Source organism: Carettochelys insculpta, chromosome 20 (genome assembly GCF_033958435.1).
Source record: "Carettochelys insculpta isolate YL-2023 chromosome 20, ASM3395843v1, whole genome shotgun sequence".
NCBI classification, from domain to species: Eukaryota; Metazoa; Chordata; order Testudines; family Carettochelyidae; genus Carettochelys; species Carettochelys insculpta.
The window spans coordinates 26725552-26750881 of NC_134156.1; the positions used below are offsets into that span (position 1 = coordinate 26725552).

Sequence of the window (25330 nt, forward strand, 5' to 3'; positions counted from 1 at the left end):
TTAAATTCAGATGAGAGGGCCAACTTACCTTCCATCACTTTGCTTTAACATGACTGCCCTTCTTTCACTCCTGGGGCTCTCTGTGTAATTCCACTAATGGAAGACACAGCAGATGACACCCCTGTAAGCAGCCTTGGAAGACGAGGTCTCTTATGAAGGCTGATTTCCACAATTTTGCTCACCTGAGGCCCTGAAATAGTGACAGTGTCTTCGGAGTTGTGACAGGCTGGTACCACACCAGGAGGACAACGAGATTTACATTCCTCCCACGTTAGACCTGCAGAGCAAAAATCTTTAAGATGATGCAAATGCTCTCAGGAAATATGCAGTTTATGTAGCAAGATTAAGTCTGGAACCCCTGAGAGTAGGGATTCTAGCATCTGACCATCCTGATGTATTCAGGATCTGGGAGACAGAATCCTAGAGCAAGGGTCAGCAGACTTTCAGAGGCAGAGTGCTGAAATTTGACCTTATGACCTCTATGTATGGTATGAGTGCTGGGGACACTTTTTAAAGTCACTAAGGGGATGTCTACACAGCAAAGTTATTTCAAAATAACAGCCATTATTTTGAAATAACTATCCTAGCATCTATACAACCCAACCATATTTAGAAACTGGTAAATCTCATTCTATGAAGAATAGTGCCTATTTTGAAATAGGGGATGTTAAGACGGGGAATAGAGCCTATTTCGAAATAAGCCATAGAGTGCACAATGGCTCTATTTTGAAATGCATTTTTGTGTAGCAGTGTTATTTTAGAATAAGCTATTCCAGAAGAGCTCTCTTGGAATAGCTTATTTCACAGTAAGGCTGTTGTGTAGACATACTCTAATAGTCCCACTTATAACTGCTTCATTAATACATAATTAAGATGCAGCGCTTTACTGTTTAAGTGGTGGTTGGTAGCATTAGCTGGTCTTTTGTTAATTCACAGGCAGCATGGCTTCAAACAAGCTCCTGGCTGCATGGGGGAGGAGAGGTTGGGGCTGAGCTCGAACCTCATGTGCCAGTGAAAATCAGCTAGCGTGCCGCTCTTGGTATCTGTGCTGGGGGTTGCCAACCCCTGTCCTACAATCTTGTCATGACCCATCTTATGGTTTTATAATACTGGCTGTCGATATTACATCTGAGCTCAGCGGAGGTGGAAGAAAAGACAGCAGCTACTTGTTTCATAATTGGTGTTCTTCGAGATGTGTTACTCATGTCTGTTCCAAGTTAGGTGTGGGTGCTCACCACCTGCACTGTGGCCAGGAACATTTCCTCTTAGCAGCACCCTTAGGGGAGTGGCTCTGGAATCTCCTGGAATGGCACCCTCATGGTGCGGTACAAGGGACACTGCATGCTCCCTGCACCCTCAGTTCCTTCTTCCTGGAAACTGAAATAGTAGGCAGAGTGGATTGTGGTATTGAGATACAAAACACACGTCAAAGAAAACCACTTAAGGAAAGATAGTTATCTTTTCTCCTTTGAGTGCTCGCTCACATCCATTCCAAGTTAAGTGACTCCCAAGCAGTATCCAAAAAGGCGTGTAAGACTTCAGGGGCACATTGGTCATAGCACCACGCTGTCGAAGCTAGCATCCTCCCGAGCACCTTGGATGAGGGTGTACGGAGTCATGAATGTGTGTACAGAAGACTATGTTACAGCTCTGCCAGTGTCCTGGATTAGGGATGAGCAGGGAATGCAACCAGTGATGCCCATGCGCTTGTTGAATGAACGTTCATGACAAGCAGTTGCATGACACACACAAGGTCATAACATGCCTCGATGCGGGATGTAATCCAATTTGTAAATTCTCGGTGTGGGGAATTTGAGGCCCTTCTTTCTATGTGCAGCTGCTACAAAGAGCTGGGTCAAGATTCTAAAAAGCCTAGTATGCATCATTTAAAAGACCAGGATATGCCGGATGTCCAGATCGTGCAGTCTGCTCTCCTCACTTTTGGCATGTGGGCTGTGGGTAAAAGACCAGGAGGAAAATATCCTGGTTAACATGAAAGGATGATACCATCTTTGGTACGATGGGTGAAGTCAGAGCTGGACCCTGTTCTTAAAAATACTGTACACGGCGGTTCTGATGTTAAGGCTTTTAGCTCTGACACCCGGTTGGCTGACATTACCACTACAAAAAAGGCAACATTGCATGACAAATGAGTCAGGCAGCAGGAATCCAATGGCTCAAAGCGGGGGTCCTGTTAGTCTAGAGAACAAACTTGTGGTCCCATTTGGAAGTGGGGTACTTGACCAGAGGGCAGAGCCTTGCAAGCCTTCTCAGAAACTTCACTGCCCTGGCTTGCAGCAGGCTTTATACCTCCTGTTTCAATAGGTGCTTGTGAGAAGGGTCCTGAAGAGGGGCAGAGAGGGAGGGTGGGGTGATGGAGAGGAAACAAAGAGGAAGTAGCCCTGGGCCACAGTACTGAGGTCTGGGATCAAAAGACCATAAAGGTGGTCACACTTATGCTGGCAAACTCCGGTTCATACGGATTGTGACTAGTTTTGCAGAAAACACTTTGCCTTTTAAGTTAACTCAGCACACCTTTCAGCAATTGGTTGGTACCACCACCATGTGCTGTTCCCTGCACTCTAGCACAGTGGTTCTGAGCCCTTCCAGACTACTGCACCCCTTTCAGGAGTCCAATTTGTCATGGGGGCCTTCAAAATCTCACCTCAGTTAAAGACAACTTGCTTACAAAATTCAGATGTAAAATACTAAAAAGTCACAGCACACTACTACCTTTTCACTATACAATTCTAACAGAAATCAATCGAAATATAAATATTGTACAATCTGGGGTGGACTACCATGCAGAAAGGAAAGGGAGGACATGTTTGGAAAAGGGAGGATGGACAGAATCCAGGATGTTGACTGGACCTTCCTCCTGCCCCCGGTATTGGGATCACCTGGCTGAGCATGCTTCCTGTGGGACAGTCCACCCAGATGGTGCTTTGCACATCAAGCTTGCAGAGAGGTGCCTGGCACCTGTGTCTGAATCTGGCACTTGGGCCAGGTAGTGACCCTGCATGTAGAGTGTGAAAGCTCTTGGCGGGCAAGCTGGTGGGACACTCCCTGACGTGGTGAGCAGAGCCACACAGAGGGGGAATGAGGATATGGTCCCAAGGCAGACTCACCCTAGACCTGGGAACTGTCCTAGGTAGAGTCAATGGCATTTCCAAGTGCTGACTCTGGTGCTGCTATCCAGTATGCTAGACATGTCCTTCAGAGAGCTTTCCTGCTCAACCAGAGATGAGGCCCGACTCCCACTTGGAGGCGGAGGCAGTCTTTATGGGTTTAGACTTGTCTCCTGCCCTCTCGTTGTCTTGGTGAGCAGGACAACTTTTCCTAGGCTTCTTTCAACTTCCTAATGGAGGTAGGTTTTCACCACTCTGATGGCAGTGCTTCCCGAGCACCCTGTACCAAGGCCACAGTGCTGTGTATGGAATCTGACCCTGGACACTCTGGTGCTGGTGTCAGTGCTGCCTGCATAAGAAGTGACTTCAGCCTAATGTCCCACTCCTCCTCCATTCGCAGCTTGAAACTTTTACATATACAGCATCTGTCGCTGACATGCATATCCCCTAGACAAGGGTTTCCCAACCTACAGGTTGGGACACAAACATGGGTCGTGATTACATTTCAAAAGGGTCTCCCTGGCTGGGTTTGGTGGCTCCACAGGGGGCTATTAAGAAGCCATTTGCACTCCTGAAGTGGTTCTCAACTTCTTAATTGGATTAACTGTCGTCAGGCAGTTAAGCCAATTAATTATATTGAGATCCATTTCAGCTGCAGGGCAGAGAACAGCATAACTGAGGAGAAGCACCCAGCTCAAGTGAGGTGGGAGCCTGAGGCCCAGGTTGGGAGGAAGAGCAGAGCTGATCAGCTCCCTGGCTTCCAGCCTCTGCAAGAGGTGGGGTCCCCGCAGACCCCAGTAGAGTTCCCACAGTTGGTGCTGCCAGCTGGGGCTTTAAGCCCCAGCCGGCTTCCAGCCACAGGGCTCCCTGTGCCTCCCCTAGCTCCCTCCAGCCTGTGAAAACAAAAAAGCAGTAAAGTAGCACTTTAAAGACTAACAAAATAATTTATTAGGTGATGAGCTTTCGTGGGACAGACCCACTTTTTCAGACCACAGCCATACCAGAACAGACTCATTATTTAAGACTGTGAGTGACTCCTAGCCTCTAATGTGACTCCCCTAGCCTCTGAGTGAGACACATTTAGCTTCCTTCAGCCCAAGTGACTCCTAGCCCAAGTGTGACTCCCCTAGTCCCCTGCAGCCCAAGTGACTCCTAGCCCCAGTGTGACCATCTACCAATATAATTTATGCCATCATGTGCCAGCAATGCCCCTCTGCTATATACATCGGACAAACTGGACAGTCTCTACATAAAAGAATAAACGCACACAAATCAGATATCAGAAGTGGCAATATAGAAAAACCCATAGGAGAGCACTTCAATCTCCCAGGCCACACAGTAGCAGATTTAAAAGTAGCTATCCTACAGCAAACAAATTTCAGGACCAGACTCCAAAGAGAAATTTCCGAGCTACAATTCATCTGCAAATTCGATGCCCTCAGCTCTGGCTTAAACAAAGTCTGAGAATGGCTGGCTAAATACAGAAGCAGCTTCCCCTCCCTTGGTGTTCACACCTCCAGATCAACTGCTGGTAGTAAGCCTCACCCTTGCTGACTGAGCTAACCTTGTTATCCCCACCCTTGCTCTGGCTTATTTATACCTGGCCCTGCAGATTTCCAAGACCAGCATCTGATGAAGTGAGTCTGTGCTCACGAAAGCTCATGCTCAAAACTTTTCTGTTAGTCTATAAGGTGCCACAGGATCCTTCGTTGCTGTTACAGATCCAGACTAACACGGCTACCCCTCCGGTACTTGACACCATGCAAGGCACTGCATTTAGCCGTATGGAATGGAAATCTATGAACCTCCCAAGGAAGCTCGCACAAACTCAGACAGATGTCATTTTTCTCTCCAAATGCAAACGAATGGACATCATACCAAATGGACTAAAGGTGAAAAATCCTTTGCAATCTACATACTGCACAGAATACAGTGAGAAATTATGCCATACACACTCGAAGAAACTGAGGAACCACCTAATCAGCATCCTGTACAACAAACAGGAGAACATCAAAAAAGAGCTCTCAAATCTGGAGTCTTTCATAAAAAAACCAACCTTCAACACAAACTTCCACACCGCTGAACTTTACTAAAATAAGACAGGAGATTTACATTAGACACTTCACTACTCTACAGAGGAAAAAGGACTGCAAGCTGTCTAAACTCCTGCCTGCCGCACAGAGCCACAGCAGTGGTACCACTAACTCAGCCAGCAATGTTGTCAATCTATCCAGCTACACACTCAGCTCAGCAGAAGAGTCTGCTCTTTCTCAGGGACTCTCTTTTTGCCCCACCACTCGCACAAACATAATACAGTTCTGCAGTGATCTGGAAGCCTAGTTTCGCCGTCTCAGACTCAAAGAATACTTTCAACACAACACTGACCAGAACACCATTACACAGACACCCTCCCAGCAGCACAAGAAGAATAACTCTATGTGGACTCCTCCTGAGGGTAGAAATAACAGTCTGGACCTATATATAGAATGCTTTCGCCGATGCGCACAGGCAGAAATTGTGGAGAGACAGCATCGTTTGCTTCACAATCTCAATCTCAGTCATGCAGAACGCAATGCCATCCACAGCCTCAGAAATAACCCTGACATTATAATCAAAGAGGCAGATAAAGGAGGAGCTACTGTTATCATGAACAGGTCTGACTACCAGAAGGAGGCTTCCAGACAACTCTCCAATACCAAATTTTACAGGCTACTTTCCTCAGATCCCACCGAGGAATACACTAAGAAACTACACCATCTGCTCAGGACACTCTCTACACAAGCACAAGAACAGATTTATACCAACTCACCTCTAGAGCCCTGTTCGGGGCTATTCTACCTACTACCCAAGATCCACAAACCTGGAAATCCTGGACGCCCCATCATCTCAGGCATTGGCACTCTCACTAAAGGACTGTCTGGTTATATGGACTCTGTCCACAGAACCTATGCCACCAGCACTCCCAGCTATCTCTGAGACACCACTGACTTCCTGAGAAAACTGCAAGACATTGATGACCTACCAGAAAACACTATCCTAGCCACCATGGATGTAGAGGCTCTCTATACCAACATCCCACACAAAGATGGAATAAATGCTGTCCAGAACAGTATCCCTGATGATGTTACAGCACATCTGATGGCTGAGCTCTGTAACTTTATCCTCACACACAACTATTTCAGATTTGGCAACAACATATACCTTCAAATCAGCAGCACACCTATGGGTACCCGCATGGCCCCTCAATATGCCAATATTTTCATGGCTGACCTGGAACAGCGCTTCCTTAGCTCTTGTCCACTAACACCCCATCTCTACTTATGCTACATTGATGATATCTTCATCATCTGGACCCATGGGAAGGAGACTCTGGAGGAATTCCACCGGGACTTCAACAACTTTCACCCCAACATCAACCTCAGCCTGGAACAGTCCACACAGGAGATAAATTTCCTGGACACCATGGTGCTAACACACGATGGCCACATCAATACCACCCTGTACCGTCAACCGACTGACCGCTACGCCTACCTTCATGCCTCCAGCTTCCATCTCAGACACACCACACGATCCATTGTCTACAGCCAAGCACTAAGATATAACTACATTTGCTCCAACCCCTCCGACAGAGACAAACACCTACAGGATCTCTGCCAAGCATTCTTGAAACTGCAATACCCACCTGAGGAAGTGAAAAAACAGATCAACAGAGCCAGACGTATGCCATGAAGCCTCTTACTACAGGACAAGCCCAAGAGAGAAACCAACAGAACACCACTAGCCATCACCTACAGTCCTCAGCTAAAACCTCTACAGCGCATCATCAGGGATTTACAACCCATCTTGGACAATCATCCCCCACTTTCACAGGCCTTGGGAGGCAGACCAGTCCTTGCCCACAGACAACCTGTCAACCTGAAGCAAATCCTGACCAGCAACTATACACCAGACCACAGTCACTCTAACTCAGAGACCCAAGCATGCAACAAACCTCGTTGCCAGCTCTGCCCACATATCTACACCAGCAACACCATTACAGGACCTAACCAGATCAGCCACACCATCGTGGGTTCATTCAGCTGTACATCTACCAATATAATTTATGCCATCATGTGCCAGCAATGCCCCTCTGCTATATACATCGGACAAACTGGACAGTCTCTACGTAAAAGAATAAACGCACACAAATCAGATATCAGAAGTGGCAATATAGAAAAACCCGTAGGAGAGCACTTCAATCTCCCAGGCCACACAGTAGCAGATTTAAAAGTAGCTATCCTACAGCAAACAAATTTCAGGACCAGACTCCAAAGAGAAATTTCTGAGCTACAATTCATCTGCAAATTCGATGCCCTCAGCTCTGGCTTAAACAAAGACTGAGAATGGCTGGCTAAATACAGAAGCAGCTTCCCCTCCCTTGGTGTTCACACCTCCAGATCAACTGCTGGTAGTAAGCCTCACCCTTGCTGACTGAGCTAACCTTGTCATCCCCACCCTTGCTCTGGCTTGTTTATACCTAGCCCTGCAGATTTCCAAGACCAGCATCTGATGAAGTGAGTCTGTGCTCACAAAAGCTCATGCTCAAAACTTTTCTGTTAGTCTATAAGGTGCCACAGAACCCTTCCTTGCTGTTAACCTCTGAATGTGAATCCCCCAGCCCCCTGCAGCCCGTAAGTGACTCCCAGCCCCCGAGAGTGACTCTCCTAGACTCCTTAGTGCCCTCCAGCCCCTGAGCATGACTCTCCTAGCCCGAGTGTAACTCCCCTAGCACCCTGCAGCCCCGGAGTGTGACTCCCCTAGCCCCCTGCATCCCGAGTGGGACTCCCCTAGCCCTCTCCACCTCCTGAGTGACTCCTAGCCTCTCAATGTGACTGCTCTAGCCCCTGATTGTGCGGTTTAAGTCAGGGGGAGCAGTTTGGGGATGAGTGTCTTTCCACCACCACAACTCTGACCAACTATAGTAAATGTAGTCTTATTATTTTATTAATATTTCCCCTTTTCTATGAAATAACTACTATGAATATATAAACATGAGGGGGCACAATTTTATATTCTTGCCTCAGGTGCAAAATTAGCTAGTTACGGCTCTGTTCTCTCCACCTTTCCCCCCGCCCCCTGTTTTCAAATTGCCTTGGGTCACTAAGTCTATTGGCAAAATGGGTCCCCATCTGAAAAAGCTTGGGAAATGCTGCCCTAGACAGTGAGACAGCTAGAAAGGGGGTCAGTGACCAGCATAGGTCTTTGCACAGGTCATATTTCTTAAATCCAGAACACGGGGCATGCCCTGTCCTTAAGCTAAGTCCTACTCATGGACACTAAAACTAATCACTAACAACTAAAGGAAACGTAACTGGAAGGTAAATATATACAACCCTACAGTCATGACTGAGATCACAATGCTGAAGCAACAAGTGTTCCATGCACTATCACTGGTGGTATGATGGAACTGAGGGTGTGGGGAGCACACAGCACCCCTTATTCCACACCATGGAGGTGCCACTCCAGGGGTTGCAAAACTGCTCCCTTATAGGTACTGCTAAGGGGAAAGCTTCCAGCACAGGTACATGCAGTGAGCGCACATTTAACTTAGAATGGACGCGAACAAGCACTCAAAGAGGAACTGGGTCTCATGAAATCAAGATGTAAATTTTGGGATGAAGTTCTTGAATTCCATTGTATCCCTCCCCATGACGAATCATGACAAACAGGGTTCTGCATTGCTTTAGTAAACCCCACTGGATTCCCCCAGCCGTATGCTTTGAGCTTACAGACAGAGGGATCAAATTTCATCCCAGTGATAGAAGAAAGATAGAATTCTAATATGTACTTTTCCATGAAAGTCTCAATTTAGACACAAGAGTGTACACTATTTGAAAATTTCTCTCTGTTTATCTTGTCCTTAGCAAGAAATGTCATTTTTAAAACTGGAGAGAATGGTTAAATTCTGGTCCTGTTCATAGTCTGTGTGAAATTAGTGTAATGAAATCAAAGTGCAAAGTTACTATGGATTTAAGCTGGTCGAGTAAGTAGAATTTGGCCCTGGATCTATCACATGGCTAAAAGGCAAGGGACAGAATCTGAACTCAAATTAAAAACATGAAAGTGACTCCCAGAAATTATCAGTATAAGTAAATGACTGACTTACCCATTAACAAGCTAAAGAAAATGCTAAATCATAGAACACTAGAACTGCAAGGGAGTTCAAGAGGTCATCAAATCCAGTCCCCTGCCCTCACGCAGTACCAAGTACTGTCTAGAGCGTCCCTGATAGATGTCCATTTAACCTGCTTTTAAATATCTCCAGTGATGGAGAGTTCACAACCTCCCTCGGCAATTTATATCAATGTTTAACCACTCTGACAGTTAGGAAGTTATTCCTGATGTACAACCTAATCCTCCCTTGCTGCAGTTTAAGTCCATTGCTTCTTGTCCTATCCACAGAGGCCAAGGAGAACAATTTTTCTATGTCCTTCTTTTAACTCTCTTTCAGGTATTTGTAAACCGATATAATGTCCCCTCTCATTCTTCTCTTTTCTAAACTAAACAAGCCCAGTTCTTTCAGTTTTCCTTCACAGATCATGTTCTCTAGAACTTTAATCATTCTCATTGCTCTTCTCTGGGCCTTCTCCAATTTCTCCACATCTTTCTTGAAATGTGGTGCCCAAAACACGACACAATACCTCAACTGAGGCCTAATCAGTGCAGAGGAGCACAGAAGAACAACTTACCTTGCTCACAACATTGCTGTTCATGCATTCCAGAATCATGCTTGCTTTTTTCACAACAGCGTTACATTGTTGATTCACATTTAGCTTGTGGTCCCCTATGACCCCTAGATCCCTTTCCACAGTACTCCTTGCTAGACAGTTGCTTCCCATTATGTATGTGTGACCTCTCACAGGTCTTAATTTGACAACTTGTTCATATTTTTGGTTACATGATAGGGTGCATTAAAAACAAATAAACTGTATTGCAGATGAATTTTATGGTGATACTTTTTGTTTGTTTATAATGCACCCTAACATATAAGATGAACAAGCTGTCAAATTATGACCTATACAAGTTTAGAATTTGGTGATTTTTTTTTAAATTGAACTTTAAACAACTCCATCCACTTTCTCCCCTGGAATGTCAGATAGCCCAAGTTTACTGCCTCTCATGCAATTAGTTTATTACAATTAACAAACAGGACAGCGGAGAGCAAGCAAGCATGTGCATGCCCATGCACCCACAGGATATTATACACCTGGGAAAGGAGATGCTCCTGAGTACTTACCAACAGCAGCCATTCCTCCAGGGGGTAGTTTAGCCTCTTTGATGCATCGCCCCCTCCAGTAGGCGGCAAGAATGGCCTCTTCATGACTTAAGGAATTATCTGCATAGCCACAGGCCAACTCTCCTACTGAGTGACCAATAATTCCATCAGGCTGCAGATCCATGGCCTTCAGAATGTCAATCTGTGCAATCTAGGAGGAAAAGAAAGTGCTATCATCACATCTAGGCCTCCCTATATACAGCTAAAGCCCTTGCTAATTGCTGCTCCCTGACCTGCAACTCCCAAACAGAGCTCTGGTCCTGACCTAAATGGAGGATGTGGAAGGATCTGAATGTCTCCCTCAATCATCTTCTTCTTCAGTCACTTGCACTGTCTTCCCACGCCCACAAACCGCTATTGCTGCTGCTGCTCCTGAGCTGAAGAGGTTGTACAGTCAACAGCTGCACTGTGTGCTCAGCCCAGACCGTGTAAGAGCAGCCCCTGCACATCTGCACCTGTCCTAGCAATGTCAAGAGCACACTCACATCTGGCTGCACATGAAGCATGATCCTTAACAAAATACGTAACACCTATTAAAAGGATCATGAGCTGACTGACAAAGGCAGCATTAGCACTTTGAAAAGGGTGGGAAAGGTCCTCATCCTCACCTGAATAGCAGCAAGGCCAACGAATGCATGGACAGTATCTTCAAACGTGTTCTCATCTGCACACAGGAGCATTTCAGATACCTTCAGGCCTGTGTCCTTCAGAGCCTCATCAGAGCGCAAGATGGACTGTCGGAACAACTCAAGCTTCATCAGACCAAGGCCCATTCCCTTCCACTGTGTTCCCATGCCTGTGGGGAGAAAAGGAGAATGAGAGCCTTGCTCATAGCAGCTCCCTTCTCCCAATCCCCTAGCCATACTGATCTTTTGCTCTGGCAACGGGCAGATATAAGACAAGTTTAGTCTATGCAGACCTCAGATCCCCACAGTGAACACAATGCATTGTTTTTCAGCCTCCTAGGATTTGTTATCTTAAGAAGGGCACTTGTATGAATGGGGAATTATCTGCAGATAGTCCCTGTAATCAATGCAATAAACAGGAGTGTCTGAAAATCTCTTCATTAGGGTACCTACCACAAAATTAAGCGGAACAAGGAATAGAGCATAGAAAGCAGAGGGCCTCAAGCCCCTCCAAATATGGAGAGCAAACTGTCATCAGATATGATCCCCCATCAGATGAAGTTACCTGAGCAGATATACCAGAGCGGCCTCCCAGATGTTTGCGCCTGGTGAACCTCTTTTATGTCATTCTGACTGCCAATTAAGGTGTAGCCCCTGTAAGGCATGGATGAAACAGGAATTCCAGAGATATCATTCAGCAAGCTCACAAATAAGTTGTTCTCCTTCTGTTTTCTGCTTTGTTCTATTAACAGTTCCACCGCTTCCTGTGTCCTACCACAAACTTGGACCAGTCGTGGCAAATTGTGCATCTCCAGAGGGCTGGATTTCTTCTTATTTGGTCTCAGAATGACATGGACATTAGAACCTCCAAAGCCAAAAGAATTGATACTGACAAGGCCACCTTTTACTGGGATTGGTTGAGTAACCACCTGGACACGTCCATCTTGTAAGGATGGGATTTCTGAGTTTGGGGTTTTATAATGAATGTTTGGAGCCCACAATCCGTGCTCTAGAGAGAGAATCACCTGGAAAGAGAGAAAAGAACAATTATGGCTTAGTGTTTTTGGCTTAACAGATTGAAAACTATATATGGCAGGACTGCCATCAAGGCCTCCATCTCATTAACTCTGCAAACAGATGTTACAGCAAGAAGGAAAACCATCTTTAGAGTCAGCAGCTGAAGCAAGGTGGCAGCCAGAGGCTCAAATGGCAGTCTGGATAATGTTTCCAACACTAGATCTAGGCTCCAAAGCAGGGAAATAAGTCTTTGAGTTGGGCAGTGGTTTGCTAGAACTTTAAGGAAACGTTTAGTGATCGAATGGGCAAACACTGATGTGCCCTCAAGCAAATGTCTAAAGGCTGATCTTGCTGCTAGGTATGCCTTTAGTGACACCAGTGCTAGACTCTCCTGTTTCAGACATAACATGTAATCAAGGATCGGGTGGATAGGACTCATATCTGGAATCAAACATTTTGAAGAACACCAAACTATGAACTTTTTCCATTTTCATAGGTAAGTATTACAAGTGCTTTGTCGCCTGCTATGAATTAGTATTTCTTTGACTTATTCGGAACAAAAGTCTTCGGAAGTGTCGAGCTAACCAGCTGCCAGGCCTTGAAGTGGAGGGTGTGAGGCTGGGGATGCACCAGCGATCCTCAGTTCTGGGTAAGGAGATCTAGCAGATTCAGGAGGGGATAAGGAGGACATGGGGACATCCTTTGAAGAAATGGGAACCAATGTTGGCAGGCCCATGCCAGAACTACTAGGATTAACTTGGTTCCCTCCATATTGGCTTTTTCCAAGATTCTCGGTATAAGTACCATAGGAGAAAATGCATATAGCAGTGGGACCCTCTAGTTGAGGAGGAAGGCATCACCCAAAGACTCCAGTCCCACTCCCGCTCTGGAACAGTAGTAGCGGCACTTCTTGTTGTGGTAGGGTGCGAAAAGATCTATGTGGAGGAATTCCCAGTGTTGAAAGGTATGTCGAAGGACATCGCTAGGAAGCTCCCAGTCATGATCCAGTGCAAAGTGTCTGCTGAGCGAGTCTGCTGCAATGTTGCTGACCCCCAGTAAGTAAGTATGAGGCCACTAAAATTATGTTGTTCTGAATGCACCAGTTCCAGAGGCGAACTGCCTCTGTACAGAGAGAACAGGATCGCGCACCGCCTTGACAATTGATGTAATACATCATGGCGATGTTGTCCATGAATATTCTGAACATAGTGTTCTGAATGTGACTCCACAACAGCCTGCAAGCATTGAATACTGCCCTGAGCTCTAGCAGATTTATGTGAAGGGATGTTTTCTGTGGGGACCATCCGACCTGAACTCAAACTTGGTCCATATGGGCTCCCCATTCTAAGAGAGGGACATTTGTGCTCATGTGGGATGAGGGCTGCAGCTGATGGAAAGGAATGCCTGACAGGAGACTCCTTCAGACTGTCCACCATTGCAAGGAGTCTAGAACACGGCCAGGTGGTGTCATCACTTTATGAATATGGTGCTTTGTCATTGTATAAATGGTTGCCATCCAATGTCGTATATAACAAAAATGCAGTCTGGCATGTTGGACCATGTATGTCATAGCTGCCATATCCCATCAGTTGCAAGCATGCAATAATTTTTACCACTGGGCTGTGCTGAACAATATTGATTAAGGATTGGATAGCCTGAAACCACTGGATTGGCAAGTAGGCTCTCACAGTGACAGAGTCCAACCGGGCACTCAAACTCCAGACTTTGAGTAGGCCCAGTGACCAATTTCTGGTCATTTATCAGGAGACCAAGAGAATGGAAGGGCTGCCTGGTTGTGGTTATCATATCGAGTGTTTCTGCAGGTGAACGACCCTTCAATAAGCAATTATTGAGGTAAGGGAAGATTATGACACCTTTTCGATGAAGGGCTGCTGCTATTACTGACAGGGTCTTTCAGAACACTCCGGGAGCCATTGAAAGACTGTAGGGTAAAATTCAGTACTGAAAATGGTCTTCACCCAATGTAAAATGGGCGAAACGCCTGTGGGCAGGGTGAATAGAAATGTGAAAATAGGCATCTTGGAGTTCAAGGACTGCAAAGCAGTCGCCATTGTCTAATGCTGTAATTAGGGATACAAGGGTCACCATCCTGAATTGCTGTTTTTGAAGATAGTGATTTAGATTTCAAAGGTCTAGTACTGGTCCTCACCTACCTGTCTTCTTTTGAGTTAGGAAGTATCAAGAATAAAACCCCTTCCCTCTGAAGTCATCTGCTACCTGCTCCACAGTGCCAACGGAAAGGAGGTGATCAACTTCCTTCTTCAACACAAATTTATGAGAGGGGTCCCTAAAGATGCACAGGCAGGTGGGTTGATTACTGGGGCGGAGAGAAAGGGTATTACCTTGCTGGGTTAAATTATCTCCAAAACCCATCGGTCCGATGTTGTTGTAGACCACTGGTCATAATATGATCTTAGATGGTAATGGAATATGGGCATCGGTGCTGTTTGATAATGGTGATGGTGTGAAAGTCATCAACCAAGGAGTCAAACCTGCTGCTTATTTGACTGGGCAGGCTGATTATATATGTTCTGGTTTCAGCACCTCTGGTGTCATTGTCTGGAGCATGCCTGGTCAAAGCCCCACTGTTGGTATGTTTGAATGTGGAAGGGGTAGTCTTATCTTTGCTGACATGGGGTACATATAAATAGAAGTGGCTGGCAACTCTGGCTGCAGTTACCATGAGATGGTAGATTTCAGGATCCTCACAAAAGGAAGAAAGGTGAGCAGTAAAATACAAACCCTTGATTTCAGAAGAGCAGACTTCGACTCCCTGAGAGAACTGATGGGCAGAATCCCTTGAGAAACATATGAAGGGGAAAGGAGTTCAGGAGAACTGGCAGTATTTTAAAAAAGTCTTATTGAAGGTACAGGAACAAACCATCCCAAAGCACAGGAAGAAAAGCAAACACGTTAGGCAACCAGCTTGCCTTAACAGGGAAATCCTTGGTGAACTCAAAACACAAAAGCGATGCATATAAGTAGTGGAAAACTTGGACAGATGACTAAGGAGGAGTATAACTATATAGCTGGAGAATGTCGGGGAGTAATCAGGAAAGTAAAACCACAATTGGAATTGCAGCTAGCAAGGAATGTGAAGGGTAACAAGAAGGGTTTCTACAGGCATGTTAGCAATAGAAGGGTGATCAGAGAGGGCATGGGGCCGTTACTGTATGAGCGAGGTAAACTAGTGACAGATGATGCAGGAAAAGCTGAAGCACTCAAGGCAAAAAAAGCATTAGTCTTCATGCACAAGATCAGTTCCCAAACTACGGCACTAGGCAATGCAGTATGGGAAGGAGGCAGCAGCCCTCCACGCAGAAGGATCAGGTGAAGAGCTACTTAGAAAAGCTTGTGATCCACAAATCCATGGGTCTTGATTTAATGCATCCAAGAATACTGAGGGAATTGGTAGATGTTATTGCAGAGCCTTTGGCCATTATCTTTGAAAACTTGTGGAGATCAGGAGAGATACTGGATGATTGGAAAAAGGCAAATGTAGGGCCTATGTTTAAAAAAGGAAAGAAGGACAACCCAGGGAATGATAGACTTGTCAGCCTCAGCTCGGTCCCCAGAAAATTAATCGAGGGAATCCTCAAGTAATCCATTCTGGAGCACTTGGAAGAGGGACAGTGATCAAGAATAGTCAACCTAGATTCACCAAGGGCAAGTCATACCTCACCAACCTGATTAGCTTCTATGATTAGGTAACTGGCTCTATGGACATGGGGAAGTCAATGGATGGGATACATACCTTGACTTTAGCAAAGCTTTTGATGCAGTCTCACACAACATTCTTGCCCATAAGTTAAGGAAGTATGGATTGGATACATGGGCTGTAAAATGGACAGAAAGCTGGCTTGATTGACCACTACCTGTTGGGCCCGTTCATGGCTCGATATCTGGTTGGTGGTCAGTTTCAAGTGGTATGACCCAAAGATAGGTTTTAGGGGCCAGTATTATTCAATATCTTTATTAACAACCTGAATGAGGGGATGGATTGCACCCTCAGCAAATTTGAGGACGATACTACACTAGAGTAGTAGTAGTAGGCATCCTTCAGTCTGCATAGACTATGGATCGCGCTCTTTAAAGTTTCAATTGAGGACTTCATTTACAGCGTCTACTGTGACTATGAAGACCCACATGAGAGTGACAGTCCTTGCTGCATCTCTTGCAGATGAAGTGGGTATCTGGCAAGTCCTTATTGTGCTTTTTGTGTGCTCGCTTCTCCTCTGCTAGCTGTCTGATCTTCATCTCGCCCTTCTGAAGGCCCTTGTGTAACCCCTGCTTCCATCTGCTGCGGTCATCTGCTAGTTCTTCCCAGTTCTCCAGCTCAATGTCTACATCTCTGAGGTGTCTCTTGCAGACATCTTTGTAGCGCAACTGGGGGCGTCCGGGAGGTCTTTTGCCAGAGGCTAGCTCACCATACAGGATGTCGTTTGGAATCCTTCCATCATTCATCCTGTGGACGTGGCCAAGCCAGCGGAGTCGACGCTGCCTGAGGAGGGTGTGCATGGTTGGGATTCCAGCTTGCTTGAGGATGGCGGTGTTGGTCACTCTGTCCTTCCATGATATTCCAAGGATGCGACTGAGGCAGTGCAAGTGGAAGACTTTCAGCCTCTTTTCCTGGTGGGCATACAGGGTTCAAGTCTCGTTGCCATAAAGGAGGGTGCTGAGGATGCAGGCTCTGTAGACTTGCATTTTGATGCGAGTGTACAGCTTGTTGTTATTCCACACTCTCTTGCTGAGTCTGGACAGAGTTGTGGCTGCTTTTCTGATCCTCCTATTTAGCTCAGTGTGCAACGACAGGGTGTCAGTGATGGTGGATCCAAGGTAAACGAACTCGTGGACGACCTCTAACGTATAGTTGTCAATGCTGATTGATGGGGATTCAGCAACATCCTGACCAAGTACGTTTGTCTTCTTTAGGCTGATGGTAAGCCCAAAGTCCTTGCACGCTTTGGAGAACTGATCCAGAGTTTTTGAAGCTGGTCTTCTGTGTGAGACACTACAGCAGCATCGTCTGCGAACAGCATGTCTCTGATGAGGACTTCTCGCACCTTAGACTTAGCTTTCAGCTAAGTTAAACAGTTTCCCATCAGATCTTGTGTGCAGCAAGATGCCCTCTGTTGAAGATCCAAAGGCATGCTTCAGGAGGAGTGCGAAGAAGATCACGAACAATGTCGGAGCACTACACTAGAGGGACAGGTAGATACACTGGAGGGTAAGGACAGGGTCCAGAGTGACCTACATAAATTGGAAGATTGGGCCAAAAGAAATCTGATGAAGTTCAACAAAGAGAAATGCAGGATCCTGCACATGGGATGGAAGAATCACAAGCATTGTTACAGGGTGGGGACTGACTGGCTAAGTAGTAGTGCAGAAGAAAAGGACCTGGGGATTATGGTGGATGAGAGACTGGATATGAGTCAACAGTCTGTCCTTGTAGCCAAGAAGGCTAACAGACTATTAGGAGAAGCATTTCCAGCTGATCTAGAGAAGTTATTTTCCTCCTCTATTTGGCACTGGTGAAGCCTCATCTGGAGTATTACGTCCAGTTCTGAGTCCCCCCAGTACAGAAAGGATGTGGATGCATTGGAGCGGGTCCAGCGGAGGGCAAAGAAAATGATTAAGGGTCTGGAGCACATGACCTATAAGGAGAGGCTGAGGGATCTGGGCTTATTTAGTTTGCAGAAGAGAAGAGTGAGGGGCAATTTGATAGCAACCTTCAACTTCCTGAAGGGGGCCTCTAAAGAGGATGGAGAGAGGCTGTTCTCAGTAGTGATGGATGACAGAGCAAGGAGCAATAGGGATAGGTTTAGTATGGATATTAGGAAAAACTTTTCACAAGGATAGTGGTGAAGCACCGGAATGAATTACTGAGAGAGGTGGTGGAATCTCCATCCCTAGAGCTTTTTAAGTCCTGGACAAAGTCCTGGCTGAGATGATTTAGTTGGGATTGATCCTGCTTTAGGCAGGGGGCTGGACTAGGTGACCTCCTGAGGTCCCTTCTAGTCCTTAGAGTCTATGATTGTATGAACAGAGAATAGCAGAATGGGCTGCATAATTAATGAGACCATCTCCTTAGTGCTTCTCTCCCCACCAGACATAAACACCACAAATAGATCAATGCAGAGAGCACTATATCTATAGATCAGTTACTTCTCAACTATTATGTTACCTTGGCTAGTGCAGCAAGCCCAGAGGCAGGTTCTGGGTGACCCATGTTTGACTTCGTTGACCCAATTAACAATGGCTCTCGTTCTGATTGACAGAAAATATTTGCAATGCCATTCACTTCCTGAGGATCCCCAACCTAACAGAAAAGGAAATGAAGTCAGAATGATGCTTTATACTAAGCATGCACACAGTCCCACCATCTCTAGGTTTAAAAACGGCAAAAATAAACAAACAAGGATTATGACGGTAATAGCTAGAAATGGGAAATCTAATTAATTTGGAAAGAATGGTGGGAAGTGTAGGGGAGAAACAAAGGAAAAGAGGAGGAAAGATACTAAAAATGGAGGGGAACTGGAAGAACCACTGGGAGATAAATTCAGTGGTGAGATTATGCTAACCTTGGTGCCTGTACCATGAGCTTCTACGTACTCCACTTCCTCAGGCTGTATTCCAGAATTCCTGTATAGAAAGCTGACCAAATCCTGTTGCATCTCTCCAGAGGGAAACGTCACACCTAGAACAAGAACCATCATCACTTACCCATTCCCATCTGGGAGCCAAGTTTTACCAACTTGTTCACTAATTAGGATTACTAGGTTCCCATGGGAAAAGTGGGGAGAGAGAGGATTGCTCTGGAAGAACTGAAGTTGTATGGTTTAAGCATTGATATTGAAGACCCTAGGCTTCTCATCAATCATCCACTGGATTGTGCAAGTCTCATGGAACTGAAACTCACAGGGTGAAGGAAAAGGAATTGTGGCTTCTGCATATTATCTTCTTTCACCTCATAATATCAGTAATTTGCCACTTAGCCAATGTAATACGTCTGGGACACTCCCGGGTAGGGCAGAGCTAATTAGCTGAACACACCTCCCATTACCTTCATATGGAAGACAGTGCTAACCACTTAACTGGATTCACTTATGACAAAAAAGGAGCAGAATTTTCCATTAATCAGGAGAAATGGATCTCCCAAGCCTCCAAAAGGGGAATTCCAGAAGAGTTAGCAATAACCTCAATGCCACTGTTCTTGGAACAAACATTGAAAAATACATGAAAATCTCATGACTTGCCAGAGATCTGAGACCCACCTTGCTCCTTAAAACCATCAGTGTTAGTTCCTGCATTCACTATTGTGGCATAAACCCGTTTGGCTATGGACTTCTTTGTCAAAAGAACGACCACTACAGCTTCCGAGCGGCAATATCCATTCCCTGTGGGCAGAGGAAGAAATAAAAGCAAAGAGAAATCCATTCAGCCCTGTGTATGACAGTACTGAAATAATATGCACTGTGATCTCATCCCTCAAGTGCCTTAAAAGAATGACTGTCACTTTTAAAGACATGACAGACATGTTAAGCTAAATATCAGACTTAAAAGAGGGGTCTTGCTCTTTATCTTTGAAGCCCTGGAATACTTTCTGGCATGACGTTTCCATCTGCCTCCTGCACCTTTGCTGGGAAATGGACTATGCTGTTCTTTCCCATCCATATAATTTCTGTGTTCCTATTGCATGGGCAAGGACAGCAAGTGAAGCCCCTTTCCTGTTCCTTGACAGATTCCCTGGAAGAAGCAGAGATCAACATGATTTGGAGCTATTCCCTTACCTGAAGCATCAAAGGATTTGCAGGCACCATCTGGACTAAGCATGCCAAGTTTCATAAACTGAACAGAAGTGCTGGGTTTCAACAGCAGGTTGACACCTCCTACAAGGGCTGCACTGCACTCTCCATGATGAATTGCGTTGTAAGCATTTTCCAAAGCAATGAGGCTAGAGGAGCATGCTGTATCAATGGCCATGCTTGGTCCTTGGGGAAAACAAATACATAACATACAAACCAGAGCCAAACATTTAATTCTGTTTGTTTCCTACAGTTGTTGGTCAGAACCTTCCATCTCTGCCCTCCAGTGACTGGAACTTTGGATCTTTAAAGTTGTTCATAAGAACATAAGAATGGCCATACTGGGTCAGACCAAAGGTCCATCCAACCCAGTAGCCCCTCTGCCAACAGTGGCCAGTGCCAGGTGCCCTAGAGGGGGTGGATCAAAGACAATGGCCAAGCTATTTGTCTCCTGCCATCCATCTCCAGCCTCTGACAATCAGAGGGCAGGGACACCATTCCTACCCTAAGTAACAGATAAAAGTTAAGGACATCCTGATGCATTTACAATATTTCCCTCCTTGCCCTGCTAGCCCAAAATAGGCTGTTTCAGCCAAACTATGCCTTTCCTATTTGTTTTATAAACAGCATAAAGTGTAGAAGCCACAAGCATTTCATAATATCAGGAAATAATCATCCATTTCTCTGTTCCCACCACTAAAATCCTTTGTCACTGGTCTGATTTTTTTTCTCCCGCTGCAGCCCCCTTTTTCTGGCCCCGGTCTTATTCTCATGTCTCTTGGCAGTCACTTGATAACGAGTTGGACATCTTCATGTCACCATCCTATCTGTGGTCAGTTGATAGCTAATCAGCCCAATTCTGGAGCCACATTTCTTTTCCAGAAGATCTTCCCATTATCATCTCTTCTCAGAAGGGCACGAGGTACTTCCTCCCAGAATTCAATGTACCAAGCCTACATGCTGAGCCTTGCTGCCCAATCACAACATATTCAATGCTTCCAGTTTCCCCACCCAGCATTTGTATATGAATGAAAAAATTGTCTTCATAAGTACCTATCGCACAATGGATGCTATACTAATAACATCTCCAAACTGCTCTTACTCATCAACATTACAGCGTCCTTGAAAACTTACCTTTTAAGTCAAAGAAATAGGAAATTCTGTTGGCAAACATAGCACGCTGGCAGCCTGTCATGCTGTATCCCTGCAGCTGCTCAGGGTCCTGGCTAAATGCTTCACCAGCTTCTGACCCACTCACACCTATCCACACACCTGTGTCTGTGCCCCGTAGGGCAACTGGATTAATACCTGCAATGAGATCAGAATGCAGGTTACACCCCAGGCACAAGCTCAAATTGAGAACAAACTAGCAAGATTAAGCACGCATCATAGGGTCTGCAGACGTGCCATGATTACAGAGGAGAAAGAGTCTCCCCTGCACTGATTTGCCAACTGCTTAATCCCCTCCTCTGCAACCTCTTTAAAATATTCTCACACAATGATTATCTCCCGTACACCTCTCCAACACCAGGCCTTGCTGATGTCACAGCAGAGAGCACCAGAACCTTGATGCCAGTCTCAGTGCAGCCTGCAGGTTGCTCAGATGCCCGCTCTGTATTGCTCTAGTACTGTTTGGAAGCTGACAAGATGTACATAACTGGTAACAAGTATCAGAGAAGTAGCTCAGTTGGTCTGCATCTTCAAAAACAACCAAAGTCCTCTGGCACCTAACAGATATTTTGGAGCATAAGCTTTCATGGGCAAAGACCTGCTTTGTCTCCAAAATATCTGTTAGTCTGTAATGTGCCACAGGACTTTTTGTTATAAACTGGTAAGAATTCTGTGCAGAAGGGAGTACGTAGAAAGGCAGGAACAGGTAGGACCCAGGAATGAAGACAAGGCATTGGAGGACTATTGGAACCCAAGTTCTATAACCTGGATTACAGTGTGAATGGGTTAGAGACCCAGTTTAAGTGAAACAAGGGTGCAAACACATTTCCAGACCAGTTTCAAAGCATGCATAAACCCATGCAAAAAAGTCTGTGTGTGAATGGTTATGATCCTGGGCTAAAAGTAAGGAAAAGCTCCCGTTAATTGTGCAATAAAGGCATACTTTAAAAAGGTTAAATCTAAGTCCAAGAGAAGAAGAGCAGGAAACGTATACCATTGAAGGATGAAGCAGCAAAGGTCAGAGTGTGTAGAGATTTTCAGTACAATTTTTTTTAAAAGACAGAAGGACACCTAATCACAAGCAAGGAAAATAAAAATCTTCAAGACCTGAAAAATGTCAGTATTTTACAAGACATCTACAAGTGTTCTAAAGAACCACAGAACATACAGGGCAGAAACTTCATGTCTTGACTCAACAACAGAAATAAAACATTTTGATAACAGAGAACCAGAAATTCTGCAGAATGAGGTGCAGTCACAGAGCACCCTGATGCCTCCTTTCACCTCCTCTCCTACTTTCCTCCCTGGGCTCTCACCTTCCCCCTGGCTCTTACCCCTCCCACTACTAACATGCTTTAGTCTTTCCCATCTTAAGGGCAAGACCCATGACTATTTTCCTCTAATTCCATCTTAGGTCCTCTCAAATCTGGCTTCTGCCCCAGCATCCAACTGACAGTCTTACCGTGACACTATACCTCAGGGGACAACCCTGTATGCCCCATATTCATCATTTATATACAACTATGGTATTGCATATAAAGCCTGCCACGTGAGGTATCAGGAAATCAGTTATCATAGAATCGTAGAACAATACAGCTGGAAGAGACCTAAAAAGGCCATCCAGTGCAGCCCCCTGCCCTAAGCAGGACCAAACCCATCAGATCAGCCCAGCCAGGGCTTTGTCGAGGCGAGACAAACACCTCCAGGGATGGAGACTCCACCACTTCCCTGGGTCTATAGACCATTCCAATGCTTCACCAACCTCCTAGTGAAAAAGTTTTTCCTAATGTTCAACCTGGACCTTCCCAACCGCAACTTGAGACCATTGTTCCATGTTCTGCCATCTGTGACCACTGTGAACAGCCCCTCTCCAGCCTCTTTGCAACCTCCCTTCAGTAAGTTGAAGGCTGTTATCAAGTCCCCCCTCAGTCTTCTCTTCAGCAGACTAAACAGTCCCAGTTCCCTCAGCCTTTCTTCATAAGTCATATGCTCCAGCCCCCTAATTATGTTGGTCTCCCTCCACTGGACCCTCTCCAGTGTAACCACATCCTTCCTACAATTGGGGGCCCAGAACTGGACACAGTACTTCAGATGCAGCCTCACCAAAGCCAAATAAAGAGGAACAATCACTTCTTTGGATCTACTGGCAATGCTCCTCTTGATGCAACCTAAGATGCCATTAGCCTTCTTGGCTACAATGGCACACTGTTGACTTACGTCCAGCTGCTCGTCCACTACAACTCCCAGGTCCTTTTCTGCAGAACTACTACCGAGCCAGTCGGACCCCAGCCCGTAACAATGCTTGGGATTCTTCCAGCCCAAGTGCAAGACTCTGCACTTGTCCTTACTGAACCTCATCAGATTTCTTGCAGCCCAGTCTTCCAATTTGTCTAAGTCACTCTGGATCCTATCCCTACCCTCCAGCGTATCTACCTCTCCCCCAGCTTAGTGTCATCTGCAAACTTGCTGAGGGTGCAATCCAGCCCCTCATCCAGGTCATTGATAAATATGTTGAACAGAATAGGACCCACAACACAACCTTGTGGCACTCCACTGGAGACCAACCGCCATCCTGACATTGTGCCGTTGATCACTACCCACTGGGCCCGACCTTCTAGCCAGCTTTCTATCCATCTTACCATCCATTTATCCAATCCACATTCTTTTAACTTGATGACAAGAATAGTGTGGGAGACCGTATCAAAAGCTTTGCTAAAGTCAAGATAAATCACATCCATTGATTCTCCCCTATCTACAGAGCCCCAGTGAAAGTCATTTTCCATCTAAACATGAGCATCATTAATACATATAAGACTGTGTTGTATGGTTATCACTAAACTACACTGCAGGTGTGGGAAGCAGCCAGACACTAGATCTCCAGAAATAACAAGGGAAATAAGCAACATCTGGGTAGGTGCTGATCAGGCATCACCAGGCATTGAACTGTAACTCCTCTGCTGGACAAACATCGAATCACAGAAGTAGAAAGTCTAGAAGTCATCAAGTCCAGCCCACTGCACTCAGGGCAGGATCAAGCACCACCTAGACCATGGGTGTCCTTTTGGCTTGCCTGGGCTACACTGAGTGAAGAGGAATTGTCTTGGGCCGCATATAAAATATATAATATAGTTAATGTATATAAATCACATAATAATGTTAAAAGTTTACGATCTTGTGGGGCCGCATTACTAGCTGTCCAGGGACGCATGCGGCCCGCGGGCTGCAGGTTGGACACGCCTGACCTAGATCATCCCTGAAAGGTGTTTGTCTAACCTGACCTTAAAAATCTCCAATAGAGATTCCACAACCTCACCAGGCAACTTATTTCAGTGCTTAACCACCCTGACAGGAAGTTTTTCCTAATGTCCATCCTGTAGCTCCCTTGCTGCAATTTAAATTGATACCCGCCGCTTCCTGTCCTATTATCAGAGGTTAACGAGAACAATTTTCCTCCCTCCTCCTTGTAATAACATTTTAGATACTGAGACCTGATGTCATGTCCCCTCTCAGTCTTCTCTTTTCCATGCTAAACAAACTCAATTCTTAGAAAGAAGCTGGACAATGAATCACTCACAGCAGACACACTTGGGGTATTGCTTCAACATGGAATTTACGAAGGCCCATCGACATTAGCCTAGCTCACAGACTAAGGGTGTAAAACAGAACAAAGTGAGTGGTCCTGTCCTTGGCCCTCTCTTCCCCTCACCTATGCTACAAATAGTAAGGACACTCAGAAGACTGAAGACTTCAACAAAGGCAAATGACTCAGGTTTCAAGGGTGAAACATGTATGATGAACTGCAGTATCCAGCGGGGTAAGAAATCTAGATGTTGCTCAGTCTAATAAGACAGAGTTTAGACTGTATGCTTATATTTTCTTTTGGTAATCGCTCTGACTTTTTGCTTATCTTTTAAAAATCTGTCTTAGTCAATAAACCTGTTTTACAGTGTACCTTTACCAGTGAGATTCCCTGAAGTGTCTCGTGTATGAGTGATGATAGTGCCTGGAAGGGTTGCTGCTGGTCACTAACAAAGCATTGTGAGAGCCAGCCCAGACTGGAAAGTTAAGGGGGCACCACTGTCTCATGGTCCCAAGCTGCATTCCAGGAATCCTGTATACTCATTAGTTTCTAACGATTTTTTTATCCAGTCACAGAAGCACTACTCATCCTCATGTTTCTTGATCTGTCAGCCTGCTTTGATACAGTTGACAACGCACCTCTTGAAATCTTGACCTCCCTTAACTTCC

The 25330-nt window shown here is 45.5% G+C and overlaps 1 protein-coding gene across 2 annotated transcripts in view; it reads right to left on the bottom strand.

Annotated features, from left to right (window-relative positions):
• The window catches only part of FASN (fatty acid synthase), a 112740-nt gene that overhangs the window by 57174 nt on the left and 30236 nt on the right, over positions 1 to 25330 (bottom strand). For both annotated transcript variants that reach the window (XM_075014225.1, XM_075014226.1), the window contains exons 4-12: positions 21047 to 21220; positions 19898 to 20098; positions 19382 to 19504; positions 18689 to 18804; positions 18292 to 18426; positions 11635 to 12094; positions 11052 to 11239; positions 10405 to 10594; positions 183 to 277 (exon numbers count right to left, since the gene is read on the bottom strand). In XM_075014225.1, the coding sequence (XP_074870326.1) occupies positions 183 to 277; positions 10405 to 10594; positions 11052 to 11239; positions 11635 to 12094; positions 18292 to 18426; positions 18689 to 18804; positions 19382 to 19504; positions 19898 to 20098; positions 21047 to 21220 (1682 nt within the window). The remainder of the gene's footprint in view (positions 1 to 182; positions 278 to 10404; positions 10595 to 11051; positions 11240 to 11634; positions 12095 to 18291; positions 18427 to 18688; positions 18805 to 19381; positions 19505 to 19897; positions 20099 to 21046; positions 21221 to 25330) is intronic.